Source organism: Syngnathus acus, chromosome 24, assembly GCF_901709675.1.
Source record: "Syngnathus acus chromosome 24, fSynAcu1.2, whole genome shotgun sequence".
Taxonomy (NCBI): domain Eukaryota; kingdom Metazoa; phylum Chordata; class Actinopteri; order Syngnathiformes; family Syngnathidae; genus Syngnathus; species Syngnathus acus.
Window position 1 is genome coordinate 5,029,071 of NC_051108.1, and position 27,238 is coordinate 5,056,308.

General features: G+C 36.3%; 2 protein-coding genes across 5 annotated transcripts in view; one reads left to right on the forward strand and one right to left on the reverse strand.

Moving 5' to 3' along the window:
- Positions 1-1,753: 1,753 nt before the first annotated feature.
- Positions 1,754-2,483, reverse strand: LOC119118081 (intraflagellar transport protein 20 homolog). Its single transcript, XM_037244827.1, has 2 exons — positions 2,380-2,483; positions 1,754-2,220 (listed from the first exon to the last, which is right to left on the reverse strand). Exon 2 carries the CDS (start codon positions 2,207-2,209, stop codon positions 1,811-1,813), a length of 399 nt encoding a protein of 132 aa, XP_037100722.1. The 5' UTR covers positions 2,210-2,220; positions 2,380-2,483; the 3' UTR covers positions 1,754-1,810.
- Positions 2,484-22,360: 19,877 nt separating this feature from the next.
- Positions 22,361-27,238, forward strand: part of cnih3 (cornichon family AMPA receptor auxiliary protein 3) — a 28,964-nt gene continuing 24,086 nt past the window's right edge. For all 4 annotated transcript variants that reach the window (XR_005096655.1, XR_005096654.1, XM_037244919.1 and 1 more), the window contains exon 1: positions 22,361-22,940. Coding sequence is in view for 2 of the 4 variants with exons in the window: in XM_037244919.1 (XP_037100814.1) it covers positions 22,863-22,940 (78 nt within the window). In the remaining 2 variants the exon portion in view is untranslated. The remainder of the gene's footprint in view (positions 22,941-27,238) is intronic.

A 27,238-nucleotide genomic window follows, 5' to 3' on the forward strand; every position in this document is an offset into this window, starting at 1 on the left:
AACAATATATATTTTCTGTGCAGTTTAAATGTACTGCATTGGCTATAATCAAGTTGAGTGATTGACTCTCAGCATACATCAAGAGATGCATGTTGAATAAACACACCAAAAAGGAGCCCAGTCAGCAGCCCACTACTTCTGTTAATCAAGTGAACAATACATGCATATTTTACATTTAAGCAGAGCACCTCTTGTGAGTGGGTACATAAAGCGAGCCACCCTGATGACATGTATGCACAATGAACATTTTTTTAATTGTCCATTCGATAGTATTGAAAGATTTGTCACAATGTAAAATGATTTGTTTTCATCCTCACAGGATGTCCTTGTTATCAAAAAATAAAACACTTATTTACCGCTATGGTGTCTGAATTGAGGCTTTTGTTTTTATTTGAATGACCTGCAATCAATGCTAATACTGCTGAGTGCTAACGTGTCTGTCAGTCACCTCACTTTTATTGACTAGAGTCAGGGATTAAACCTTATCCTTGACTTGTTGGGAACATCCCACCTCTGAAGAATCTTTTGCAATTTTGGACCTATTACTTTTGTGGAACTGTTTAACGATATGAACATCAATCATTTTTGAGACAATCCTGCTACTCCTCTCTACAGTCAGATTATATTAAGAAATATAAAGCAGGCTCATTCACCAGGCCATCCTGCTGTCACATTAAATCTCTATGCAGATCATGAAGATCTAAATCGAAAGGACATGATGTGATATGTAAGGCTGCCATGACTATCTGATGTTTTTCTTCTTGTTTAACAATAAATCAAAAACACTTGGTTTGCTTGAGGAGACACAGAACCTGACTCGGGAAGTGTCATTTAAATCTTCTGTACGCCAGCCGGATAAAGTATGAGGGCATGGAAGGAGAAGCGTTGGATTATTGCATAAAAAAAAAATGGTGAGAATTAAGGAGTCATGTTTGGATTCTGATGTGGGAAATGATCAGGATCGTTATCCAGCTTCCGCAGAACCGTGTTGATTATCTGATTATTTGAATCAGGGTGTGGGAAATGCATGCAGTGGGTTAATAATTGATATTGGAACTATATGAAGAACACTTGAGCTAACACCTCAGCATTATGCATAGCATGCTTTGAAAATCTACAGATGCAGTGCATACTAACAACGCCCTGAAGGATTAGATTTGAAGTTGTGCACAAGCACTACAATTCCCCTTCTGGGGTTCTTCCGTACCCACATGAAAAGATCTAAAGGAGAAAGCAAGTGCAGAAAAAAAAAATACAAGATTATAGTTTAGATAGATTTACCTCCGGTGCAAAAAGTTAGCAAAATTTGAATTAGAATTCACATGTAGACCAGTAGAGGAAAATATTTTTTCGTTTATTGATTTCAAAATTAACAACGGTTGTAGTAGCTAGCAAAGAAATATATAGTTGTACTCTAAAAGTCTGTGATGTATCATGTCAGATGAGCAGCAATCATTTTTTAAATAGTTCACAACTTCTTTTCCAAATGACAATAATACTAAAGAAAAGAAATACACACTTTACGCATATTCAGAGCTAATGATGATATAGAACAATATAGAAAAAAATCTAATTAAAAAAATCTAAATAACAGCGGGGGGTTATCTAGCATACAGTATTTGATTAAAAAAATTATCTGATAAAAAAAAATATGAATACAATTGGAGAAGTTGAGAGTATGCCAAACCACTAATTTATTATTAATTTATTAATTTATTACACATTTATTTACAAATTTTTTACCACACATTTATTTTCCAGACATTGCAAAACTGGGCATTTTGCGTAAATTTACTTCTCCATCTTAACATCACTTCTGCAAAATATATTGATTAATAAATTCATTTTGTTCCGCTTCTACTTTCAAAAGGGTCTCATACTCAAAACGATATCGCTTAAGTTGCATCATCTTCTCTGTCATAAGAGCTGAAAGTTGCTGCTGCTGGGCCTCCCTTTGCTTTGCCACAAACTTCAGCAGGTTTCTCGTTCCAAGAGCCTTCAACTTTTCTCGCTCTGTCTCATTTGCCAACTCATTCACCAAGTCCATAAGCCCTCCGATAATCTTCAAAAACTGTACAATTTTGTCCAAAAATTCTTTGCAGTCTTCTCTGAGCTCCGACGTCTTTTGGCTGACGTCTGGCTCGAGTGCACGTAGTTTGTTGAGTTCATCAAAATAACAGCCCGCCTGTGCCAATGCATCTTTGGCCATAGTCTGGACAACTGTGTAATTAATAAAATGCAGTTTGATCGACGAACAAAAATACTCTGATGTCTTAAGTTAGTAGCATTAAAATACCTAATATATATTTAAATAGTATTTCTGATACAAAATCTTACTCTTATTAGCTCGTTATTGACATAAAGATCAATAAAGCTCACCTAGCTGTAGAAGTTGGATATCAATCAATATCTTGGATACCAATCGGGATCACAGGATTCATTTTGTGTTATCGATAATTCTGTTTTCGACAACTTTTTTTCTGCCTCGAGGTGTGTTTATGACACAAAAACTAATCAAAGCTTCAACATGACATCATATGTTTAAGCCTCACTGGGTGGCATCATCAGAAAGATTTCATTGTATGATATTTGTATTTAAGCGACTTCAAAAGGGTTTTTGATAATGGTCAGTGACAGCAAAAATATAGTTTGTTGGAGAGATTTAAAGTATCTGTTGGATTTAAATCATTATATTTATTTATAATTGGAAAATAAAACGTTTGTAGTAAGGGAAACTTTTTCAGAAATAATGCCAGAGGTGATTTGGAATCTCAGTCAATCAATAGAAACTTCATTTTTTGTGAAAGTGAAAGAACGTTTCCCCATTCAAGTGGATGAAAATAGAATTAATCTGTTCCAAAAAAGGATTGATTACTAAACTAACAGAAGTCTAAACAAATCCAAGTCAAAATACTATGGGCATTTGTAGTTTTTTTTGGAGCAAAGTCAATGATGTCACAAATAAAAACTGTACAGTAAATACATCACAGAAACATTTGCGGTGAAGTAGGAATGAGGAATATTTCAGTCCAAATGCAGCAGTCGAGCAACTTTCGAAAAATACCAATGGCTCAAATTGCTCCATCAATTCCGTGGTGAATAGCATAAAATGAAATTAAGTTCAAAGGTGAAATCACTGGTGACCTAAAGTTGACACCCATCCACTGATTGACACATCTGTTGATAGCATGGTTGTGTAGAGTTCTGCAGAACGTAAGATGTGTGATGAAGTGAAGTCAAAAGGTCTTGTGTCAGAACAAAATTGCAGTTCTTTGTCAATTTTTTTTATTTTTTATTCCTCCTCTCTAGTTCATGAGCTCACTCAGAAAAGCATTCTGTGGAAATGAATGTGATACTAGCTTATGTGAGCCGTTGATTAATTACTATAAATCATTGGTGTCAAACTCAAGGCCCGGGGGCCCAGATACGGCCCGTCACATCATTTTATGTGGCCTGTGAAGACAAATTGTGGTCATGCGTCATTACTAAAATTGCTAATTGTCTTCACTTTTAAAAACTAAAGATATTGCTATCAATTTTTCTTTTTAAAATATTTGAACAGTTAGTCTCTGATTTCAAAGCTAGTTATTCATCAGTAGCCGCGACAAAAATGAATTTGACACCCCTGCATTCAAAAGTGTTCTATATGTGTTCTTGGAAGAAATATAATTTCATCCCCCTTCCATCTTCTCTTTAGCATGCAACTTGAGTCACCCTCAACCAACCCTTCCCCGCAATGTCACTTGTCCCCATGTGTCATAACGATAGAGGGTTTTCCACGTCACTATGTTCTCTATCAGCAATTTACAAGGACCAAAGAATACTTTCGATTTTAATTAAGCAAATCAAAATTTGAAATGATAAACCGCTTCGACATGATCTACTTGCCCTACGTCCCTAAGCACCAACACAATTAAAATCGTGAAAAAAAGGATTAATGGATTATTGCAAGACACAAAAATCAGCTTGAGTTTATCTGGAATCCATTTTCACGCCCTTTGTCCAGCACAGAGATAGTGTGTGTGTGCGTGTATATGTGTGTGTGTGTGCGTATGTGTGTGCGCGTGTGTGTCACCAAGTATCACTGTGTGCTTAGTGCGTCCATCCTTGTTGAATTTTGTGTATAGCTAATACGCAAATATTTCTAGAAACGCATGTTAAACTTAATGGGACAAAATTAAACAATCGTAAATAAATAAATAAATCGTTGGTCAAAATGTTTAGATAGTTGATTTACTTTCTGTAGCCCAAATTTTTAAAAAATGCTTTATGACCTCTTAGTTTTTCTGAGTCACCAAAACATCGGCATTTTGCAAATGTAGTTTTTTTATTTTTTTAAAACAGACCACTAAGTCATCTTCAATCAGCCTTGATTGAATGGATTTGATTTCAAGTACATTAATAACAGAAAAATGGATGCTGTAAACACGCTCTTAGGTTGGGGTAATTCCATTTTTGGCATCTTTCTCTCTTACAAAATGAGTTTTGAGGAGAGTACAAAATGTCTGACCTCTTGGCATGGTCAGTGTTGTGTAACAGGACAATGGAAGATGACCCCTCAGACAGAAAAAGACTCAGCAAGGCTCAGGATTGCTGACAAACTATAATGTATTTAATCTGCGTGCTGAGGACAGACCAGCAAAAAGATCCCACAGCCTTCTCGAAATAGCTAAATCAATATCTATGTAATGAGGAGTAGCCATGCTGAGACATGATGAGGGAAAGAGCGACGACGGTATGAATGACATTTCTCCTTCATATGGCCTTGTCATTATTTTCAAGCTGTCCCTGCATCCTATCCCCTAGTGAGTTATCTCTTCCATTATGACAGGGCCAGGTTCATATTCATACAAAAGATTTTCCAATATGACAGCATCAAGCTTGCAGCTTCCTGTGTCCTTTGCCTCTGCGATACTCATCTCAAGGTTTGTCCTGTTCATGCACCTTGACCTCAGCGCCAACCACTTAAACTTAAGTGAAACGCATTAAATGTGGTTTTAATTATGTACAGTTAAAAGCAACAATGAATGTGTTACTTGTAGTTCAAATGAGGTTTGTCATGTAATTCTTTACAAATCAAGTCAGTTTTCATAATATACCGTATTTTCCGCACTATAAGGCGCACCGGATTATAAGACGCACCTTTAATGAATGGCCCATTTTAAAACTTTGTCCATATATAAAGCGTACCAGATTATAAGGCGCACCTTTAATGAATGGCCCATTTTACAACTTTGTCCATATATAAGGCGCAACAGATTATAAGGCGCACCTTCAATGAATGGCCCATTTTAAAACTTTGTCCATATATACGATATATACATTTGGCCCGCGGGCCGGACTTTGTACACGCCTGCTGTAGTGGCTCAATATTGGTCCATATATAAGGCGCACCTGATTATAAGGCGCACTGTCGGCTTTTAAGAAAATTGGATTTTTTTAGGTGCGCCTTATAGTGCGGAAAATACGGTAATATAATACGATATAGTATAATATAATATTTATAATAATATTATAATTTTATAATTCGTACTTTCTGCGTTATAGCTACATTTCCAAAAATTCAAACAAGAGTGATGGACCAGCTCCCCAATCAACTGCAAGGCTCTATTAATACCCATCTACTTTTTCTGCTATTAGAAGTGTGTACATATTGTTTAAAAATAGCTTGTATGCCTAATTCATAATGTGCTGTCAGACCTTTTTTTTGCCTGCATTTGAAGTTGTGTGTATAAAATAATGGTGCATAGTAATGGCCCCATTGTCAATCATGCAAACTAATATGAATTTCTTTTCATAGTACAAATGAGAGTTTTTCTCGTCTGGTCTCACTTTCTCCTCCATTTGCCTTTTTGGGGATTTTGAGGCCCATTCATATGAGCTAATGGATCTCATTTGCTGTCATTGGAGTTTGAGCAGTGTATTTTTTCCTATTGTGGCTTTTGTGTCTTATTTTTTCCCCCCCTGTTGACCATGTAAAACCCTTCCACTTTTCTCTGGTGGCATGCATGAGCTCATCTGCCCTGCAGTGAAGATTTCAAAAGCATGCTGCTTTCACATGCAAGCACCTGCTGTCAGTTAGAGCTCACATGCCACGTTGACAACATGGATTTGGGTAATGGTCCAGCAACAACAGACACAAACCGTCGAGTTCCCACAGGGAGAAAGAGAATGCAGGACTCCTGCAGATGTATAAATGGGAAACAGAGGATCAAACAGCATCCATCCATCCATCTAAAGTGTTTTTTGTGCTACTAGTGCTAATTAGACAGACATATAAAAAAAAAAATCTGAAATTTTGGATTATCAAGTGACATAAACCACCCCTCTCACTGGGAATAAAATTTTGACCACCATGGGCATGATTGGGTCAACAATCAAGAATAATCCCATAGCCTGCTTTTATCTCATGCTAGCTAGCTAACAGCTGGTCGGAATGATCACCAACGGCTGGCATCATTTTGCACTCTGCCAAACGATTCATTCAAATTATGTCCCAGCAACATAATGATACATCAATCTCTTAATTTTGCCACAACTGTAAGTCTTTTTTTTTCTAAATTTCTTCTTGCAATGGGAACGAATGAACAAATGAATACCGTATTTTCCGCACTATAAGGCGCACCTAAAAACCTCCAATTTTCTCAAAAGCCGACAGTGCGCCTTATAATCTGGTGCGCCTTATATATGGACCAATATGGATTCGTGGATGAGGACTAATTTATTAAAGTAAGCTTTACGTGTTTATTTTGTGGGTTGTGTGATATTAACATTTGAGCAACGTTGAGTTATTGATATATTGTTATTGTTTTCACTATTTCAAGTGTTACTATATTGTGAGTGCATTAACGTTTGAGCCACGTTGAGTTATTTATTCTATGCACCTTATAATCCGGTGCGCCTTATATATAGACAAAGTTTTAAAATGGGCCATTCATTGAAGGTGCGCCTTATAATCCGGTGCGCCTTATAGTGCGGACAATACGGTAAGTGAATGTACAGATGAACGAATAAAATAGTCTCCATGCAAATCTTTTCTCAAAATTATTTTTCACACATTCTTTCTATTCTTTCTTTGTATGTAGAGTTAGCGTCTGTATACTTGACCACAAACTTTATGCACATTTAATAACACAAAGGCCTGCTTCTCTCTACTGAACTGTGAAGTGCAGCAATTTATTTTTACTAGGGACTGGTGGCTCATGAACAGCTCTGAAGATAGTGGCTAGGCAATGATACATGGACTTTCCCATGTTCACCTTGGACTCTCCTTTTCCGCTCCATAACATTACACCGAGTAATCGCAAAATGGAAAATGCTTTTTCACTGTGTGGGGAAATAGAATGTGGATTTACTGGAGTTTCAAGGTACTAAAATGAAATACTGTATATTCTGAGTGTTGAATTGCATTCCTATAATGGAAGCTGAATTTTTGGGGAGGGACTGCGGTGTTGCAATTGGTTTTATCCTGCTGCCCCAATTTCTGAGCAGAGGACTTGTAGACTGTAGAAGCAAAAAAAAAAAAAAAAATCAATAGCGTTGAGGGAAACAGCATTTTACCCATGACAAGTACATTCATCAATTATAAAACATTGCTGCACATTGAACAATTGTCATCGTTGATAATTCTTCAAAGCTGCAAGGCACTCTTTGTAAACTCATTTTCATTCACTGATGTTAAAATGCTCTTCAAACAGGATCGTAAAAGAATTGCTGTGTCTCAAGCTGCATTTTAAATCAGAATATAGATGAGTAGTTCGCCAAGGGAAATGTCAATCTGCATGTATTTTTTTTTTCTGCTGTACTTGCACTTAGTGCCTTCTTCCACATTGACTTCACTCTTAATGCATGTTAATCACGGTATCGGCAGAATTGATTGGTTGTGATGAGGTTAAGTATGTATTCATGTTTCCTTGTCAATTGTTTTGACCTTTGCTGCAAATGACAAAAACAAAAAAAAAAAGAAATATTAATAAGCAGGGAGTTTCCAAGACCACAGTTTATAGTGACAGCAATTTCATAAAATAAACTCATCAATAAATACGGATAATTTCATTATGAAAGAACAGGACAGCCACAAAACAAATTGAAGCTCTCAGTTGACACTGATTATTGTTACTCAATGAAATCATGTTAGATTGTGTGTTATCTTCAGTCATTCATTTTCACCAGCCAGTTGAGCTCATTATACACAGCGAGTGCATTGAGGGGGCACTAGAGGAAGGCAATTTACAAAATGTGTGTGTGGATGTGTGTGTCTTTTGTGACAGTGGCATGCTGGCCATCTTTTCAAAGTTATTTGTTTATTCACGGCGATTTGCAAGTTTCTGTGAGCTTCCATCGCAGTGTCACAGTTAGGGCTCATTTGCATATGTGCATCACCCACAGAACCGTAATATAAAAGAATAAGAGGATAAACGTTTCAAATGTGTTAGCAAGTGACGGTTTCATTTTGGTTTGATGACTTAATGTGAGGCCGTGCTGTGTCAAGGGCAGTCATAATAAACATTGACAAGCTAGTGGCTTGGCAATAACTACTCTGATGGTTTAATGTTGAGTGGACCTTAACATAAGACCTTTTTGACCAAGTCTTACTTCAGGTGAGAGACATTTTTTTAACCATTATTAATGTTATCACCTTGTTGTCATTTCAGTCACATGGTAATTACGATTGGTAATTTATGATTTTTTGTTATTACCGTATTTTCCGGACTATAAGGCGCACCGGACTATAAGGCGCACCTTCAATGAATGGCCCATTTTAAAACGTTGTCCTTATATAAGGCGCACCGGACTATAAGGCGCACCATTAATGCATCATGTCAGATTTTTAATCCAAATCAAATCATTCTCCATTTTATCTGTTTTATTTTAACTTCAGGCGCAACAAATTACTTTATAATCACAAAATAATGATCAATAGTCTTTTTGATTCATGATTCATAGTCTTCAGCGGGCCACTTATGATTGATTTCATGACACAATGCTTCGGGCCAGTTTAAATTTAGGCATTTGGTCCATATATAAGGCGCACCAGACTATAAGGCGACTTTTGAGAAAATTTTAGGTTTTTAGGTGCGCCTTATAGTCCGGAAAATACGGTATTCCCAGTGGCACAATACTCTCAATTCAGTTCTTCTTGCTGCATTTGTGTCTTTTGCCCCATCTTTTATTCCCTCCGTCCCGTTTGGTCAGTAGTTTCTCTTTGCTCCAAAGTCACAAGAGATAAAACCCCAAATAATGACCCACCATCTGTCCTTCTCATTAAAGTGGAACATATGTTAATGCACAATATGCAGCTCTCCTGTGTTCTTGCTAAGTCAAGGGCAAAATTGAATTCCTCCAAGAGATTGCATGTCTGAAATGCATTATATTTTGCTCAATCATTTTTCTGCTTTAATATATTTTTTTCCTCACTAGCAACCTCAGCATTGAAGCCTGACACATGAAAGTATCACTATCCACTCTCATGGTACAGAAGCAATCACAGATTAGCTTTCCTCAGGCTGGATTCCACTATATGTTTAAGTGCCCAATTTTGATATAATATCCGTTTACATGTAGACAAATGCCACACAACAAAAATGTCAACAAAAAAAAGTATGAACACAGAACTAACAATATTATTGCCTAGATTTATTTAAATAATAAAAATAATGATAATTGTTCTTCCCTCTGGATTGATCTCCCCTTAGGTGGAAAAAATTGTCATATTTGAATTGTATGCCATATTTTCTATTTTTATTCCATGCATTCTTTTGCAACAATACATGCAACAACTGTAATCAAATATGCAGTTCATGAAGGCCTAAGCTTCTTAGGAGTGCCCACACTCAATAATGTTTGGGAGCTTTATGTGTGGGTCTGGGTTGATGAACTGATACCGCTTGTACAATGTGTCTGCGTTCCTTTTATTCTCCAAATCCCCCAAAAGACCTTGAGCCAAACAGTTCTTGCAGCTAAGCTTTAAATCTTGGCCCGTCCCTTGATTCAAAAGCAGTGACGCAGTTTTTTTTTTTTGTCAACTGTTGAATGTGCGTGCAAACACCTCCAATGACATAAAAATTCTAACCAGATTCAAACTCATCCAACTTATTTGTGAAAACAAAAATCATCACAATGTTGAGATTTCTCCTAACTGAGCTATTTTATAATTTACTGCGCATGCAAGCAATTATTTGTTTTCCTTCAACAAATGACATTCTTGCTCAGAGGTTGTTTAAAAATGAAAAACACAGCTGTGGGAGATGACGAAGCAATTAACTCCCAAATAAAAGCCCATCTGTGAACCTTGCTTCTTTCATAAATGTTGCTGTCGAAATTCTATTTTGATATACGTATGACACCCATACATATGTGATCAACTATACTAGTAAGTAAGTAATGTGAATAATTACACATATAAGTCGCACCTGAGTATAAGTCACCCCCTCACCCAAACTATGGAAAAAAACGCGACTTATAGTCCGAAAAATACGGTGTGTGTATATGTATATATATATATATATATATATATATATATATATATACGTATATATATATACATTCCCTATTTAAGGAACGATCAATTTCCTGGTTAGTTCGCCAGTCAATGACAACAATCAAACTTAAGATGAAAGATGTCCTCACAATTAACATAATATGTTTTGGAAATGTGATCTTCGCAATGTCTTCACTTTCAAAGGGGATTACCACACACTTACCTTAATGAGTGACGAGGGCAAAGTGGTGACTGATTACACTTTAGGGCTGAACACTTAGGAGAACAAGAGTTATTTCTAAGGGCCATTGAGAGAGAGAGAGTGAAGTGAAGCTCAAATGTTTGTGTAGGCAATGTAAACGAGCAGGGCCTTCACATCCAGGCTAAAATCTGCACCTACAGTTAAGCAAGTGTGAATAAATAGTCTCCACACCCCTGTCCAAGTACCAGGTTTTTATTATTTTATATAATTAAATCCTTAGCCAACATCATATTTGTCCATTCAAGAAGTTGTTCTTTTTTCTTCTGAGTGTTTAAATTCTTGTAAACGTGCAAGGTATCATCCTAAAGGATGGCAATGGTTTCTAAAACTTATTCTAAAACCTTTTTATGCTCTTCTCAATCACTGGTGAGTTTAATAATAATAATGATAATGATAATAATATTGATAATGATAATGATGATTGATCATGATGATCATGATGATCATGATCATCATGATCATCATGATAATAATTATAATAATAATAATAATAGTAAATCTCATTCATTTCCAGAGAAAAAAAATCACATTTAGACACGCATGCTTTTTCTGCAAGGCAGAAATTATGCAACATCGATGTCAAATACAGTACATATGCAATAAAATTAGCAATATATACAATACTTTAACTTATAAATTAACTACTGCAAAAAGTACCTCGTTTTGAGAATTGACAGTTACAGACAATCAGTCACAGATGACTGCTACTGTATATTTATTTTATGCCTGCTAACATAAAGGAAGACAGATTTGTTTCTCTATGGAATCAATGGTTGACTCTCCCTCTGCAGTTTCTCCCTCATTTATCTTCTGGACTTTGATTGCAACGTTGTAGCAGCGTGGATAATATGTGAATGTTGGAGCTCAGCAGTTTCAGCCCTCATCCATCTCTGTTGCCGTTGTCCTTTTATCTGGGAAAAACTGACTATATTTAACACTGATGATAGTTTGGGGTTTTGTTTTTCATTGTGGCCTACTAGTTTGCATCTGGGAATCATTATTATCTCTTTTAGTTAATTTCGAAAGATTGCTAAAATGGTTTCACCCTTGAAATGACCTCCATCCTGTAAAACCCATTAAAAATAAACAACTGGGAGGGTCTTTTCATCCCAGACTGCAGAAAAATACCCATTTCTGTGTTTATCGTGCTTTTGGTACATTTTACTTGAACTGGAACGGTACCTTGGTCAAAATTAAGGGAATTATGAACTGATCAAAACAGCCCAAAACACCCCACTAGAACAAATGCAATTTATTAAGGCTATGTCCCCACAGAAACTAAGCCGGATTAGTTTCTAAAACTATTTTCAGGCTTTGAAATATTGTATCGGTGTAGACGGACTTCCCAAACAGTAAATAACTTGAGCAGATACATATATACTGTATTTTGACATATTGTTTTTTTCCCTCCACTTGTAATAACTGCTAATTGTTGGAGCTGTCACAAATGATTACATTACAATTATTATTACAAATTAAGATGAATAACGCAAGAATACAAGCATTAATTACAAAACAACTATTAATGCAACTGTTTTATTAGATTGCCGTCAGTCATGTTCAGTTTGTCAAATGATGCCTCTTCACTATTCTTAGTACAGTTGAGTGGAGAATGAAATCTCCAGGGAGGACTTTTGACCTTTTGCTAATGACTTTAAAGATTATTGTAATTGCTTGAGAGCAGATTATTAAAGCAGATTATGACATTAACGTGTGGTACAGGCCTCAAATGTTGATGTGAAATTTTAGTTGAACTTGTTAGAATATTCTCAGTATGTAATAAACAGCGGGAGAGCTGCTTCTTCTGTCACTTTTTTTTTCTCTTTCATTTAATATCCATCTTGTGTGCTGGTAGTCCTTTGGATTATTAAAAGATGTGAGTTCACTATGCGGCTACCTAGTTTGATGTTATTTCAACTGAACAAACCAAAATAAACTAGAGCTCTGTTCTTGCATTTCTTGAAAGTACATTCATCCAAACTAAGAAAAGAATCTGCTTTTAAACCTCTGGTTCTATCATTAATCTTTAAACATGAAAATAAATAGATAAAAGTGTCTGATTTAAAATAAATAAATAAAGGGGAATGTTTTGCTAGATAACGCCCAAAGGAGCTAAAAATGCTAAAAAAAAATGAAGGAAAAAAACAAAATTTCTAAAAACAAATCTGATTGTTATTGGGGGGAAAATATATTTCAGGATTCTGGGTTAGTCCTGACAGGTTCAAGATAAATTATGGAGACATTTATATGTACTGGGACTGTGCTGAATTATTTACTTTTACCATGCTTTAACTGGGCTTCCATTTAGCTCTGAGTGCTAAGCCAGTACTGTAAGTCTGAGACTGCAGATTTGAATCAGTTGGGAATTACTTTGCGATAACATATCCATTCGCAGTTTGAATTATTATGTTTTGATGGTTTGATTACAATGATGAAGAAAAAAAAAAGTGCGGACCACTTGGAATCATTCCTCAGTCATCAAAACATCTTTATTGTTTGATTAATACAATCTGGAAACTTTGTATCAATTAACAGCAGTGACAAATTGATATGAGTCCTCGTTAGCATGTTTAGCATTCACAGATGGTTTTAAATTTCTTTGCACAACAGATACGGCTTGGAAAGAACATTGTTCTCCTCAAGGGTCATTTATTTTTAAATTCTAGCTATTTCACTCTCCTCTTTCAGAAATAGCACAGGGAGAGACTGTTAAAAAAAAAAAAAAAAAGCGAGGGCGGTAGCTGGCAGCCGGAGGCGGCCATCTTGGACTTGGTTAAAAGCATAATCCTGGTCACGCTGCATCAGCAGTAAAATAAACATAAGAGAGTGAGGGAATGCCTGAGCTGGGAAACCCCCTATGCACCGAGAGCGTGCTTTCTGCAGATATGGTCGAGGCGTGGGTAGGAGATGCAAGAGAATAAAATATTCTGTATTAGCCGCTTAGATTCTGATGTTTGGAACTGAAAACAGGAGAGAAATATCTGAGTGGATGAGATCTTTTTGAAGGAAGAGGTTGAAATATCTAATATATATTATTTGCACTCTTTTCAAATGATCCAATCAACAACAAATATAAATTCATTGAATCATGTATTTTTATTTGCTTGACTAGGCCTAAATTTCGGGGATAAAACAACAATTTGAATCAGATAACATTTAATGAATTTACAGTGCCAGAGAATGAAAACATGCAAGCAATTAGATGTGGATGTAGATAAGAACGCAAACATAATAGGAAGGAATTTCAATTAAAGACAACAAACCGAAAAGCCGACACACCGGATAACAATGCACACTGTCGATTTTTGAGGAAATTAAAAGGAATTCAAGTGTTCCTAATAGTCAATACTATATACCGAAAATAGTAGTAGAAGGAAAAAAAAACATAATTTCACATTCCTTCAGATTTTTTCTATTTTAATTACAGAACTCCGCCCTGGAACTGCTTGTATTTCATCTATAACAGGAGTGTCAAATTATTTTTTGTCGCGGGCCGCATCATAGTCATAGTTTGCTTCAAAGGGCCATTAAAATTGTCAACCCAAATAAATGTATGAAAGTCTCATATTGTATATATAGTATAGGCTACACAACAAACTGATGAATAACTAGTTTTCAAAACAGAGACTAATAAAAACTGTTCACATATTTAAAAATGAAATATTGAAGTCGGATCAAATATTTAAAAATTATTTTTTTTAAAATGAATGGTAATCAAAATTGCTAACAATATCTCTTTTTTTTTAAAACAATTTGAAATTTTGGAATTGACATGAATTAGATGCACAATTTGTCTTCAGCGGCCACCTAAAATGATGTGGTGGGCCGTATCTTTGACACCTGTGATCTAAAAGGTGTCAATGCAAACCGTGATAAATAAACAATTCTTTTTTACAATCATCCAATCTTATACAATTCTCTGTTGTGTGACCGGCGTAATAATACATCACGTTTCTGGACTGACTAGGAGCTGTCTGGTCTGGCTGCACAGGAATTAAGAGCATGTTTTAAAACAGACAGTTGAGCTGTAGAAACAATACTGGTAATGAGTAGTTTCGCAGAGAAAACTGCCTGTGGCCACCGTGCCTAGAATCGCTAATGAGCTTGCTGTTTACTCTGCAGTGTCTTCAGAGAGGAACAGTTTAACGGCATGCCATTGATGTACCGGAGGATTTGATTTCGGACGCAGCTTTTTGCCACGCTTGCTTTGTTCCGTACATTATATCATTGTAAATAGCTCGCATAAGACAATGAAGTTAAAAAATAGTCTGATGCGAATGTAGCAAACAAGCACGGCAGGTTGAAGAGATTGACAAAGCCTTGAAACATGTCAAAGTCAGCAAAGGAAATAATGTGACAAGGAGACTGTGATCATTCGTTTTTTCTCTCGTTCTATTTCAGGGATTTGAGGCACGTCTCTTGTGATCCATTTTTATCCTTATAACTCTTTTATCTTCGCATAGCTATTTTTACTTCACCTCAGCATGCAGACTTGCAAGCTGATGCAAAGATAGTTTTGACAGTAAGATAAGATAATAATGAAAGGATTTTTTTTTTTTTTTAAAACAGAGCCTCAATCATTTTTACTCCCACTGGTTACTCAACATTTGAGATATGTCTGATTAACAATAACCACGTTCCAAGCAGCAAGGTTGTTAAATATTTGAGTATTACAACCTGACCTCTGATCACTCTGCTGCATAAATTGACCACAAAAGGAGAAGAAAGCATTTTTACATGAACATTTCACTCGCATTCTGTTGTGCTATTTAAGTACTGTATTTTCCGCACTATAAGGCGCACTGGATTATCAGGCGCACCTTCAATGAATGGCCCATTTTAAAACTTTGTCCACATATAAGGCGCACCGGACTATAAAGCGCACCATTAATGCGTCATGTCAGATTTTTAATCCAAATCAAATCATTCTCCATTTTATAGAATAAATAACTCAACGTTGCTCAAACGTTAATGCAATCACAATATAGTAACACTCGAAATAGTGAAAACAATAACAATATATTAATAACTCAACGTTGCTCAAACGTTAATATCACACAACACACAAAATAAACACGTAAGGCTTACTTTAATAAGTTAGTCCTCATCCACGAATCCATATTGGTCCATATATAAGGCGCACCGGATTATAAAACGCACTGTCGGCTTTTGAGAAAATTGGAGGTTTTTAGGTGTGCCTTATAATGCGGAAAATACGGTAGGTCAGTATACTGAAGTGTATTGTGGCTAAAATAAATATTGGACTAAAACAAGGTAAAACAAACACATAAGAATGAAAGATAGGCCACAGAATTTTTGAACATAGTCACAACTATAAGTGCATGCATGGCTTGGCACCAAGTCTTTTGTTATATTTGAGGCCAACCTTGTACCTCGAGGTGCCTTTTACACAAATTACAAATCAATATAGACAGTACAGTATATTAAACATATGCCTTCCAAAAATTGCTGGCTCATCACAATGTCTATTTCAGTAAGGAAAGCAATTAGGGTAATAAAAATCAAAACAATGCACAACTATTAGAATTAGTTGGTCTTCCTGAGAAATTGAATTTCTCATTAATATTCGGTAATAATGGACACCAACTGATGGATGTAGAAAGGATAACCAAAATCAGTAGTTAAAAAAAGAAGTGGACAATGAAATCAAACTATTAATGTTTGGTTTCTGCTTTTAAAGAGAAGTAGCTTGAGAGTTCAAATAGTTTTATAATGAGGCTTTTGTACCCACACATGTAGGTGCTGTGTTTATGTACATATAAAAAGTATGTGCAGTCAGCAGAGTGGGTGGGACGGCTTGTAAAAACTGCACGTTGAATAATTGATCGTGTACATAAAGCATGGATGTGAGAAGAAGGTGGGAGAGCCTGGAACAGCAAAAAAAAAAAAAAAAGAGATGTGCATTGAGAGAAAACGGAAAAAATATTCTAAACCTAGATTTTGGAAAAAAAGAGTTTGACCTCACTTTTATTTATTTATTTATTTATTTTTATTTAACTAAGTCAATCTAAATCCAAAGTGAATAAATCATAAATAAAATAAATCATCTTTAAACTACACGTTTAAATAATTTACCAAACGGTGAAGGATTTTTCAAGAAAAAAAATTAAATATTAAATTTATTTATTTATTCATTTATTTATTTAAGTCAATCTAAATCCAAAGTTAATAAATCATCAATAAAATAAATCCTCTTTAAACTACGCGTTTCTCCACTTAAATAATTTACCAAATATTGAAAAAAAATTTTTTTTAATATTAAATGGCATCCCTGCATGAATGTTTACAATTGACTGAAATTGACAAGACATTGACTTTCATTTCCCTAAAACGCCATGTTGTTTGTGCCCGATAAAAGTCACTTAGGGCTACACTCACCTGTTAGGTGTAACATAAAACAAATCAGACCATAAATACAGTACAGGATGACGCTAAGCAAAGAGCCTCTGCAGCTAACTAATGGCCTTCAGTTAGGGGATTATCCAGGATCGTTCCCTTGAGAGGGAAACAGCAAGCCACCATCTATCATTACTCTGAGGAAGCAGGGCTGCAAATCTAAAGAAAAATAAACATCACTTAAAAGTAGACCATGTGACGCACACATTTTTATTATCCTTATTCTCAGAAGCTGATGTAACGCAGGAGAAGCACACAATTCTTTCTGCAAAAACACTACCACCATAAATGCACTTAGAATTTTTTTATTGTGGTCAAATGATTGCTTTTTTTTTAATGGCAATATGTCTGATAGGTCTCAATATTCTTGTTGGAGAATATTTTTAATCAACATTATTAAAAGTGTATTTCTGCGATTGTTTTATTTAATAAGATTCAAGAGTTTTTTATTCGCCATGTTTGAGCGTGCCAAACAAGGAATTTGACTTCGGTAAATCACACTCTCTGTTCAACATTTAGGTGACTAACAACACTCAGGACATGTGAAAAATGGCAAATATTCTCAAACATCCCCTGATCGTAAACTCCCAAAAGGGCAAGGAAAAACTCAAAACTCCAGCTAGGGGAAATGAGAAACCTTGAGAAGAGACCACAGATGGGAAGGTCCCTCTTCCATTGCAGTGAAATGCAATGCAGACAATAACTGTGAACACACGCACACACCAGTCCACTCGTGTGCCATTTTTCAAATTTATCGACCCATGTGCCAGAGCCATTCTTGAGCCATGGGCCTGGACAAACATGCACACAAGGGAACGTGCATAGCAATTTACTGCTTCATTGTGATGAGTAAAAGCATTAGGAAACCAATATGGAAGGCTGAGCAATTTTCATTGAGTGCACTTGAAATTATAGCTTTGACGTTGATAAATTTGAATGTATTTAGTAACGCGAGACAAAGATTGATTGGATTCCTTTCATTAGCGTCACAGAATGTGTACATGCGAGAAGGCAGAACTGCCAACACATTTAATGCCCTCACAGGGGCGGGGAAAGGTTAGGTGTTGACATATGATGCTTAATAATTAATTGCATGAAATTGTAGCACAAAATCATCCTTAACATCCTAAATTAAACACTTTTCTAATATGTAGTTTTGCAAATTGTTAACAATGGAAGAAGTAGCCACATTTTGTCCTTTACAAAAAGCATTAGTTATTGTCATGTGGGGTATTCATTTTTCGCAAGATACAGCTCGATTTTACGTGCTTCGATTCTACGTGACTTTGTCTAATGCGGTTTTGTCATGGACCCCAATTTTTTTTTTTGTCATAAATACATTTCCAAGTAGTATTTTAAATGAACGTTATAAAGGCCATACAAAGCTAAATGCGCACATTTCAACCATGTTGCTCTTATTTATTTATTATTTATTCATTGCTCTTATTTATTCATTGTATGTGCCTTCTTGTTTTTACCTTTTGTATTGTTTACTTGAATGTTTTGTTTGTCCGTGGACCAATATATATATATATATATATATATATATATATGTCTTGTCACCGTGGGATAGTAGGAAACGCAATTTCAATCTCTTTGTGTGGCTTGACATGTGAAGAAATTGACAATAAAGCAGACTTTGACTTTGATAAACCTGAGTCCATTTAATTCCTGTGACTAATTTAAAGGTGTTTGATAAGAAGTAGTCGGTATCGGAAAGCTCCTTAGCTGCCCAACATGTCTGATGTAAATTAAAATGACAAAGGACCACGTTGACTGCCTACAAACATGCCTTTCTAAAAAAGTAAAAATAAAAAAAACAAGACTTTCTATATAACGCACTTAAATCAAGCTTTTGCTGTACCTCGATTGAGGTGTGTATGAATGCAGTCAAGAATGTTTTTCAGTCCCGATAGTTGACTACACTTTTTTTCGTATTTACAATACACAGGGTGTGAAAGAGGGATCACTCATGCGCCACTTTGCTTTACGCACCAGTGATGCTGAGGTCCCAGGACGACTGATGTCACACAATTTCTTGTCTATTTCAGCCCCTAAAGGTACCCTTGTCATTCACCTTACATTTACCTTATCTTTTTAAGATTTTTTTTTTAAATTACTTGTGTGTTGTGTGTTCATGCATACTTCTCTGTGTGTAATTGTGTGTTGTTCCTTGACTAATCTGTCTTCATTAGCGGAATGGACCTTGAGTGTCTAACGTCCTTTCTGCCCTTTAGATCAGTAATGAGAATAAACACCCCTGATACACAAAATAATCCATGTCAAAATAGAAATACACTTGCGGGCCTCATTTTCAATGAGTTAAAAATAGCAGCAAGCTAATGGGACAAGTTAGCATGTGATGAGGGAGGGTGTGTAATTAACAATGGAAAAGTGTAGACAAAAAAAACACTTTTTCTGCTTGGTCAAACTTTTTGGTGCAAATTAGCTCCCATAAATGAACCAAATTCCCTGCTGTGCCTTTAGGAAGACAATTTGCTCAATTTATTGTTTCCACTGGATACTGATTTACGTCAAGGCCATCTCTTGGAGGGCCTATTAAATAGCAAGCCCTCCTCAGGCTCAAAATGCCACCATGACTAGTCTCTAAATGTAAAAATAAAAAAAGCAACAATGCTTCAATTTTATGGTGGAGTGGGATACTGCTACTTTGCAGAAAAGATTTCTCAGCGGGCAACCGGTGCATCAGCAGTTCACAATTGTCGCTCTTCCAGGAACCTAATTGAGGTCTCTGTTGTCTGTCACTTTGCGTACAACAGTGCTACAGGAAGTACACACAAATTAGGTGCACTTGTACAACCATATATTTTATGGTAATGAAATACAGCTCGGAAGGATATTGGAGGTCTAATTTGGTAAATCATTAATTCAGGTCATTTTGTGCAAATGTGGTCAGCAAACTAACATAATTTCCTTTAAAGTCAGAATTCTGAGAAAAAATAAATAAAAATCCTGTCACCCCCCCCCCCCCCTTTTTTTTTTCTTCTTCACTGGCCTTAATCCTCTTCCGTAGTGATAAATACTATCAGCGTAATTAATTAGTTTTTTTTTAAAAATCCTTAATTAGTGATTGAACTCGCTATTGGGAATAGTCATTTGAGAACTGAAGTGTACAACTTATTTAAGCAAGAAATGGCGCTATCTAGTGGCAAAAGAGAAACACAACACACAGTAGCCACTCATTCAGAGCAGGCGTCAACAATACTCGCCCAAAAGAAATTGGCTAATGGAGCTCATAACTGCTCCTACACCAAACTTACCTCAACTTCTTTATGGCATGTTCCAAAATGTTCCTAGGATATGTGTTTGCAGTAAAAATAATTAAAAGTTGTGTCAGGCAGTTGTCATCAGTTGAAACTGTCAAGAATTCTGACACAATGCAGAAAATAGTGTTTATTTTATTGCACATATGGAACAAAAAAAAGAACTTGGGACATTGAAGGTAGTGATTTGCAAATCTCTTCCAAAGACAAAATATTGGATGCTAGAACTTTATTTTTCGATTGGTGGTAAATCAAGGCTGTGTTCACACCTACAATGCAGCAAAAAGTCTGTTTTTAACCGCATCAAGATGCTGCATGTGCGAAAAAAAATGTGTCCAGCCCATCTCAATTCAGTGTTTGCTTTTATCTTACTGTCCCATATTATTATCCTTGAAGACTCCTGTCAGTATCAATCCACTAATAAATCCACGTCTCTTCTCCAATATGAGAGTATATGCAAAACTGTGTTTAAGAGGATTTTAGCTGCTGTGGAATTAAAAGCAGCATTCTTAATTTAACATCACAGGAAAGCTTGAGTGACAGGCTTAGGACAAAGAGGCTTTGAATTAAGCAAAATGTTTGTCTCTTTTTTTAGTCCAAAGCAAAGAAAGATGTGTTTATATAACATGTTCTATCCAAGTAATTAAATTCTATATATTAATTGTGGTTAATCAAGTTTATTGTTGTTTGACATTTCAAACATTAATTATAACTGGACCTTGCTCATGTCCTTTATGTGTGTAAATAGAACACTAAGCTATACCTCCAGGTCTCCATGGAGATGATGGCTGAGACAGTCGAGCTGGAGCATACCTGGAAGCTGCTCAGATTTTTTGCACATTTTCATACGTTATTGTTAGCGTAGCCTTTGGTCAACATTTGGTCCTTCTACTTTTATGTTTTGTCTGTCACAACATTATTACCTGATAGCGGTGGTGGGAAGTCACTATGCAAATACTTTATTGTACTTTTCAGGTATCTGTGCTTTTTGCTTTTGCTCTATACATTTGAAAATGTACTGTAAATCTGTACTTCCTATTCTTTTCTCATAATATTCTGATTCATTTTCTCAACCTTGCTGAATGACAACAGATACAGAAAAAAAACAATGTGCATGAGCTTGATTCTCAAACATGGCCGTTCATAATAGCATGTGATTAATAAAATGCATAGTTGTAATACCTAAATAAATATAATCACAGAGAACTACGCTAGTATTAGCACTGGAAACATGACGTTCATCATGGCTATGTTGGTAGAATGAAATTTGTAATGGAGTTATTTGTTTATGTTTCCATAGACTGCATGGTAGTGCTGTGTGTATTTAGTAAAAAAGTAAGCAGAATGGATAAATAGCGTTTCAAATTTAAAAGGTGATTTTGTAGATGAATAAACTGAGAAAAAATGTAACTCGTGTGTCAAAGCATCATCCATGGGAACCACATGGAAAAGCCATGTTATACACAATAATAACCCGTAGAGGACGCCAGTCACCAAGACAAATATTTTGTATCGACAGTAGCTTGATCGTGTTGGTCACCATTTATAGCAGTATTTTAGTTAATGTGCCGTTTTCATCATCAAAATGACATAATGTACCTAATTAATCCCCTACTTTCTTGCAATGTGTGATTATCTTACCTAAACATTGATCATCATCGACGGCCGTGTCTAATAATAATAATAGTGATAATAATGATAATATTGATAATAATGATACATATTATTATTACGATAATATTATAAGAATGATAATCATCACATCATCATTATTATGGGAAATCTTCATGCAAATGTAAAATAGAAATGCATCCAAAAGCTTATTGCAATATACCAAAAATAAAATTTAAAAATAACATGGTGGAATTCAATGCATTTGCACTGCGCGTGCACAAGACACACGTGCACACGCCCTGGGTGTTGCTCGCATCAATCCACCTGTTCGCGCGTTTGTATATGATGTGCTCCCTTCTCTCCTCTCAAACGAATGGAGCATCCACCAGTTCGCCTCCTCTGGGTGGTTTTGCACATCAAATAAGCCGTCGGCATTTTATTTTGATTGCTTTTTCCACAAACAATGTTTTTCTGAAGACACCAGCCTTGCAGTCAAGACGGCGAACACAGCGGCTTCTCGTTGCGTGGACTGATTTCGAACCAGTTTGGAATTCTGACTCACAACACCACCGCGTGAAAGACGCAGTGGACGCGCCACTGTGAGGCTTTTCTTTTCTTTTTCCATTTTTATTTCTTTTTCTGCCTTTTATTCCTTGACATGGGCGAAGTCGTGGTACCGGTGCCACCTCGCCTTCTCGTGGCAGTGTGACAACTTTATTGTTCATCATTGCCCTCTTTTTTTTTTCCTCCTCTTAATGGGATCGCGCTTTTTCCGGGGAATTACCCGTCGTTTCCTTCCCCAATTATGTTCACTTTTGCTGCCTTCTGCTATATGCTGTCTCTGGTTCTCTGCGTGTCCCTCATCTTCTTCGCAATATGGCATGTAAGTACTTCATTTATTTTTAGATGTGTCCAATATCTTACAGTGCGACGCTGCAATATTTTCCAGTCATCTGTGATATAATTTGAGAAACATTTATCCTAATTTCTGTCTGAATGAATGGTGCACACCTGTATCTGATCTCATTGTCGCATAAATATCACAATTTAGCTTCTAATTTTGCTTTCTTAACACGATCGCAATCCGGTTTAACGCAACCTGCAACACGGTGTAATATCCCATATCAATAAATCGGTAATCTTCCCTGATCTTTTTGGGAGTCCTGCAGCTTTCCCAGCACACGGACACGCACGTACACACGTAATCAGATCCATCCTCAGATGTTCTAGTCGACCATGCAGTGCAGAAATATTTGAAAAATATGACAGGTGGCCTACACCTTTTTCATCGTCGCTAAATATGCATGGATCAGAATTCTAAACAACAAACAGAAATGATGGATTTGGAATGGCTGCATAAAGTATGCATAGACTTCAATGTATGGATATGTTTATTGAAAAAGATTATTTTGATCTCCATATTCTTAATATATGCTAATAGTATAATTGTCATGTCCAACCCTAAGTAGGAAGTGATTCACTTTTATTTGTATGATTTATTTATTACCTACCTAGACTAGCTAAGATGATTTCGGTTTTGATGGGACTTTTAGGACACAAGTTGTGGACAATGCAGCTTTGCGGAACATTAAGAATGCAAAATTCATAGAATTTTAATCATGATTTCAATTATTGGTGCCATGATTAAGTTAACTTGGTACGGAGCAAAATTTTTATTCAAAATGTGGGCTATGCTCTGGGGCGTGGTGGCCATGGGGAACGTTGGGAACATTTTGGGATTTTCACAAATGGCTGGTCTGTATTGAGGCACAATTGATGATTATCTTTCCTAGATAGATAACGTCGGCGATTGCATTTTGGCGCCAGATGACCAACTCAGTTGCCCAAAGATCAGGTAACGACCAATTATGGCCTGTTTTCTGGGTTTGGTCATGTGACATTGGTAAACTGAGCCATGACTGGTTGTTACTGGAGCCCTGATCACATGATGTCATTTTCAATCAACAGCAAATAGCTAAATGCCTTTTTAAAGGTATTAATTGTAAATGAAAAATAATGAAGTTCTGAAATTCAGTCAGCGATATTTATATCTTTCGTTTGATGTGGTTATATTTATCGGCGTGTATGCCCGACATGCACGTAATCCACTATTGATTTTGCAGTTTTAATCCATTTTTTAATCAAAAGTCATTATTATGGCTTGTTATTTTTTTAATTAAATGTTATCAGATGATTTCCATTCTAATTAGTAAAATCACAATCCTATTTTCTTGCTGTTTTATAAATAAGTGACGGAAAGCAGACCATCTCCAGCAAATGTATATATTATTTTATTTAAACCTACATGTATTATTTGAAAGATACAACACATTGTGAAGCTGCTGTGTTGTGTTTTCTGCTTAAGGCAGCAGAAAGAGTGGTGACGCCTTCTCCACAGATTCCTGACATATAGACACACAGCATAATAAGATCAGGCTGCACACTGAGAGGAAACATAATTAGGTAGAGCTTGTGCGTTGGGAATATGATGCTGTGGAAGCATGCTGCAGAGCCAAGCTTTGCACATTTAAACTAGACACCTGCCGAAAGCTGGTAATGTTGGCTCACTTACTCACTCCTCCTTTCAACAGTTTTTTTTTTCGTGTGCTTTTTCATATGCACTCGAAGTACTTTGAGTTGCTGGCGGGGGTATTCAATAACTAAGACTTTATTGTCTGCAGGTAATTGCTTGCATTGAAAAACAGTAGGCTTTAGCAAAACTAAGCTATAAATTATAACACAATAGACACAATGCAATGAAAAAACGAGTTGGAAAAAATGTTAGAACAAGAGTAAAATGAAATGTGAACTTTGGCGACCTAAAACAAGTCTGTTATTTTTGCACATGTGCTGAACCCTTTTGGCCTAATTTCACACACTTTACAAAGGCAAGAGCATGCATAATTAATCACTCAAAGAAAAGTGAAAAACGTTAAATTGGAGAGTTGTTAGGATTATTTTTTTAATTTAGTCTTGAGTGATGAGAGACGTGACACTGTCTAGCACATTCAATTCAGTGGATAAAAATAATCTTAATTACTATACGAGCAAATTAAGTAGGTGCTGACCTAGACACTGTTGTGTATTTGCTTTATAAACAAATTCAGACTGTGGAGACAGATGAGAGGTGTTAAAAGTAAGTCCTTAATAAATCTACTTGTATTATTTCTACAAGCAGGAACACTGCCAGGGAATTTAGTCAGTCGGTATATTGCTGCATGGCGTTAAGTGGTTAGCTGATTAGCATCCCAGTGGAGAAGTTCTGGACTTGAATCCGGTCTCGGTGTGCTTTGCATGTTCTGGGAATAATTATGTTACGATCAATGAACATAAAGGAGAAGTCATGTCCTATATTTAGAATATAACTACCGTATTTTCCGGACTACAAGGCGCACCTAAAAACCTAACATTTTCTCAAAAGCCGACAGTGCGCCTTATAGTCCGGTGCGCCTTATATATGGACCAAATTCCTAAATTTAAACTGGCCCGAAGCATTGTGTCATGAAATCAATCATAAGTGGCCCGCTGAAGACTATGAATCATGAATCAAAAAGACTATGGATCATTATTTTGTGATTATAAAGTAATTTGTTGCGTCTGAAGTTGAAATAAAAAAGATAAAATGGCGAATGATTTGATTTGGATTAAAAATCTGACATGATGCATTACCGGGGCGCCTTATAGTCCGGTGCGCCTTATATAAGGACAAAGTTTTCAAATGGGCCATTCATTGAAGGTGCACCTTATAGTCCGGTGCGCCTTATAGTCCGGAAAATACAGTATGTTAATCAATAATGTTTGAAAGGAGAGCGATTAGCTGTGTTTGTTTCTTGTTTGTGGGAAGTAGGACTTCAATTCCAGATAAATGCCATATATGACCTTTCATACCTGAACTGGTGTCCACTTCATTGCGTGCTATTGAGTTGGAACCAATCTGACATTAGTTGCATAAATGTCAACAATGTGTTTTTTCTTCAGGTGTCCATGGTGACAAATCCAAACCATAGAGCAGAGAAAACAAAACATCCCACCCGCCTACGTGCATAAACAATCAAATGACCTCTATGTAAGAGAGCGTTTTAGTGACGGAAGCAAGGGACTTCCCCTTCAATAGAAAGAAATTGAACCGAACAATTTGCGGCTGTCTCCCGGAGTAGATGGAGAAGCCAGACAATAACAATACCCAGGAAGACGATGATAAGCAAAAGTGATGGATAGCTATTTTCACCACAAATATGGTATTAATATCACTAACAGAGTTACAGCCGAGATAATACGATCATTCATGATTGATCCCCGGAGAGGAATTTCAGCTGTCCTGGTTAAAGCGGCACAACAGATAGTTAAAAAAAAAATTAATACAATACAAGACGCAGTAATTGGAAGACTGTCTGTTCATTGCACAAGAAACAAGACCAGTTGCCCATAGGGGAGCTCATAGGAATGATTATGAAGCCATTGTAATTAACATACAAGGTGAACTGCAACCTCCCTTGAGCTCTAATGCTCAACGCTTCACTAGGCCAACTTCACTTGAGTAATTTCTTTCCCATGTTACACCAGTCTCTAATGTCCTCCATGTATCATTAAAGCCGGAAGTGTGCCGAATGATCTTCTGGAACACCTCTGAGAGATTGGGGAAGTCCTCTGGTGCAGACATGATATACAGTCTAGCCAGTGTTGCGCAAGGCACATTGGGAGAATAACTCTTTCTGTCAGCAAAAGGCCACAACTTATTGGGTCCATGTGTGCAGCACATCACATTTCATTCAATCCAAATTTCCATCCCTGTATTATATAAAAACTGAACACTATTGCTCTTTATTTGCCAGATCTTGCTTTGGTCTAACCCATTGGGTCCATCTCAATTTTGCTGATATGGGCAAAATTTCTTAACTGTGTTTAACTTCTAATTATAGGGCAAATGCTGTCTACCCTTTTTTTTTGGTATTGGAATAACAGATAAATTTAGTAGAACGCAACAAAACAATGTTTGTGACGTTGCAAATCACATTTTGCTGTGCACGAAGCAGAGAAGATTGCTCGGCTTGGCTTAAATGTTGAGGAAGAGGTCACACTTTTCAGAAGATATCATGTCTCTTAACCAAATGACCCAAGTCGAGCAACAAAACAGAACTGAGCCAAAGACACAAATATCAAAGGCGAGAGTGGAAACAATTT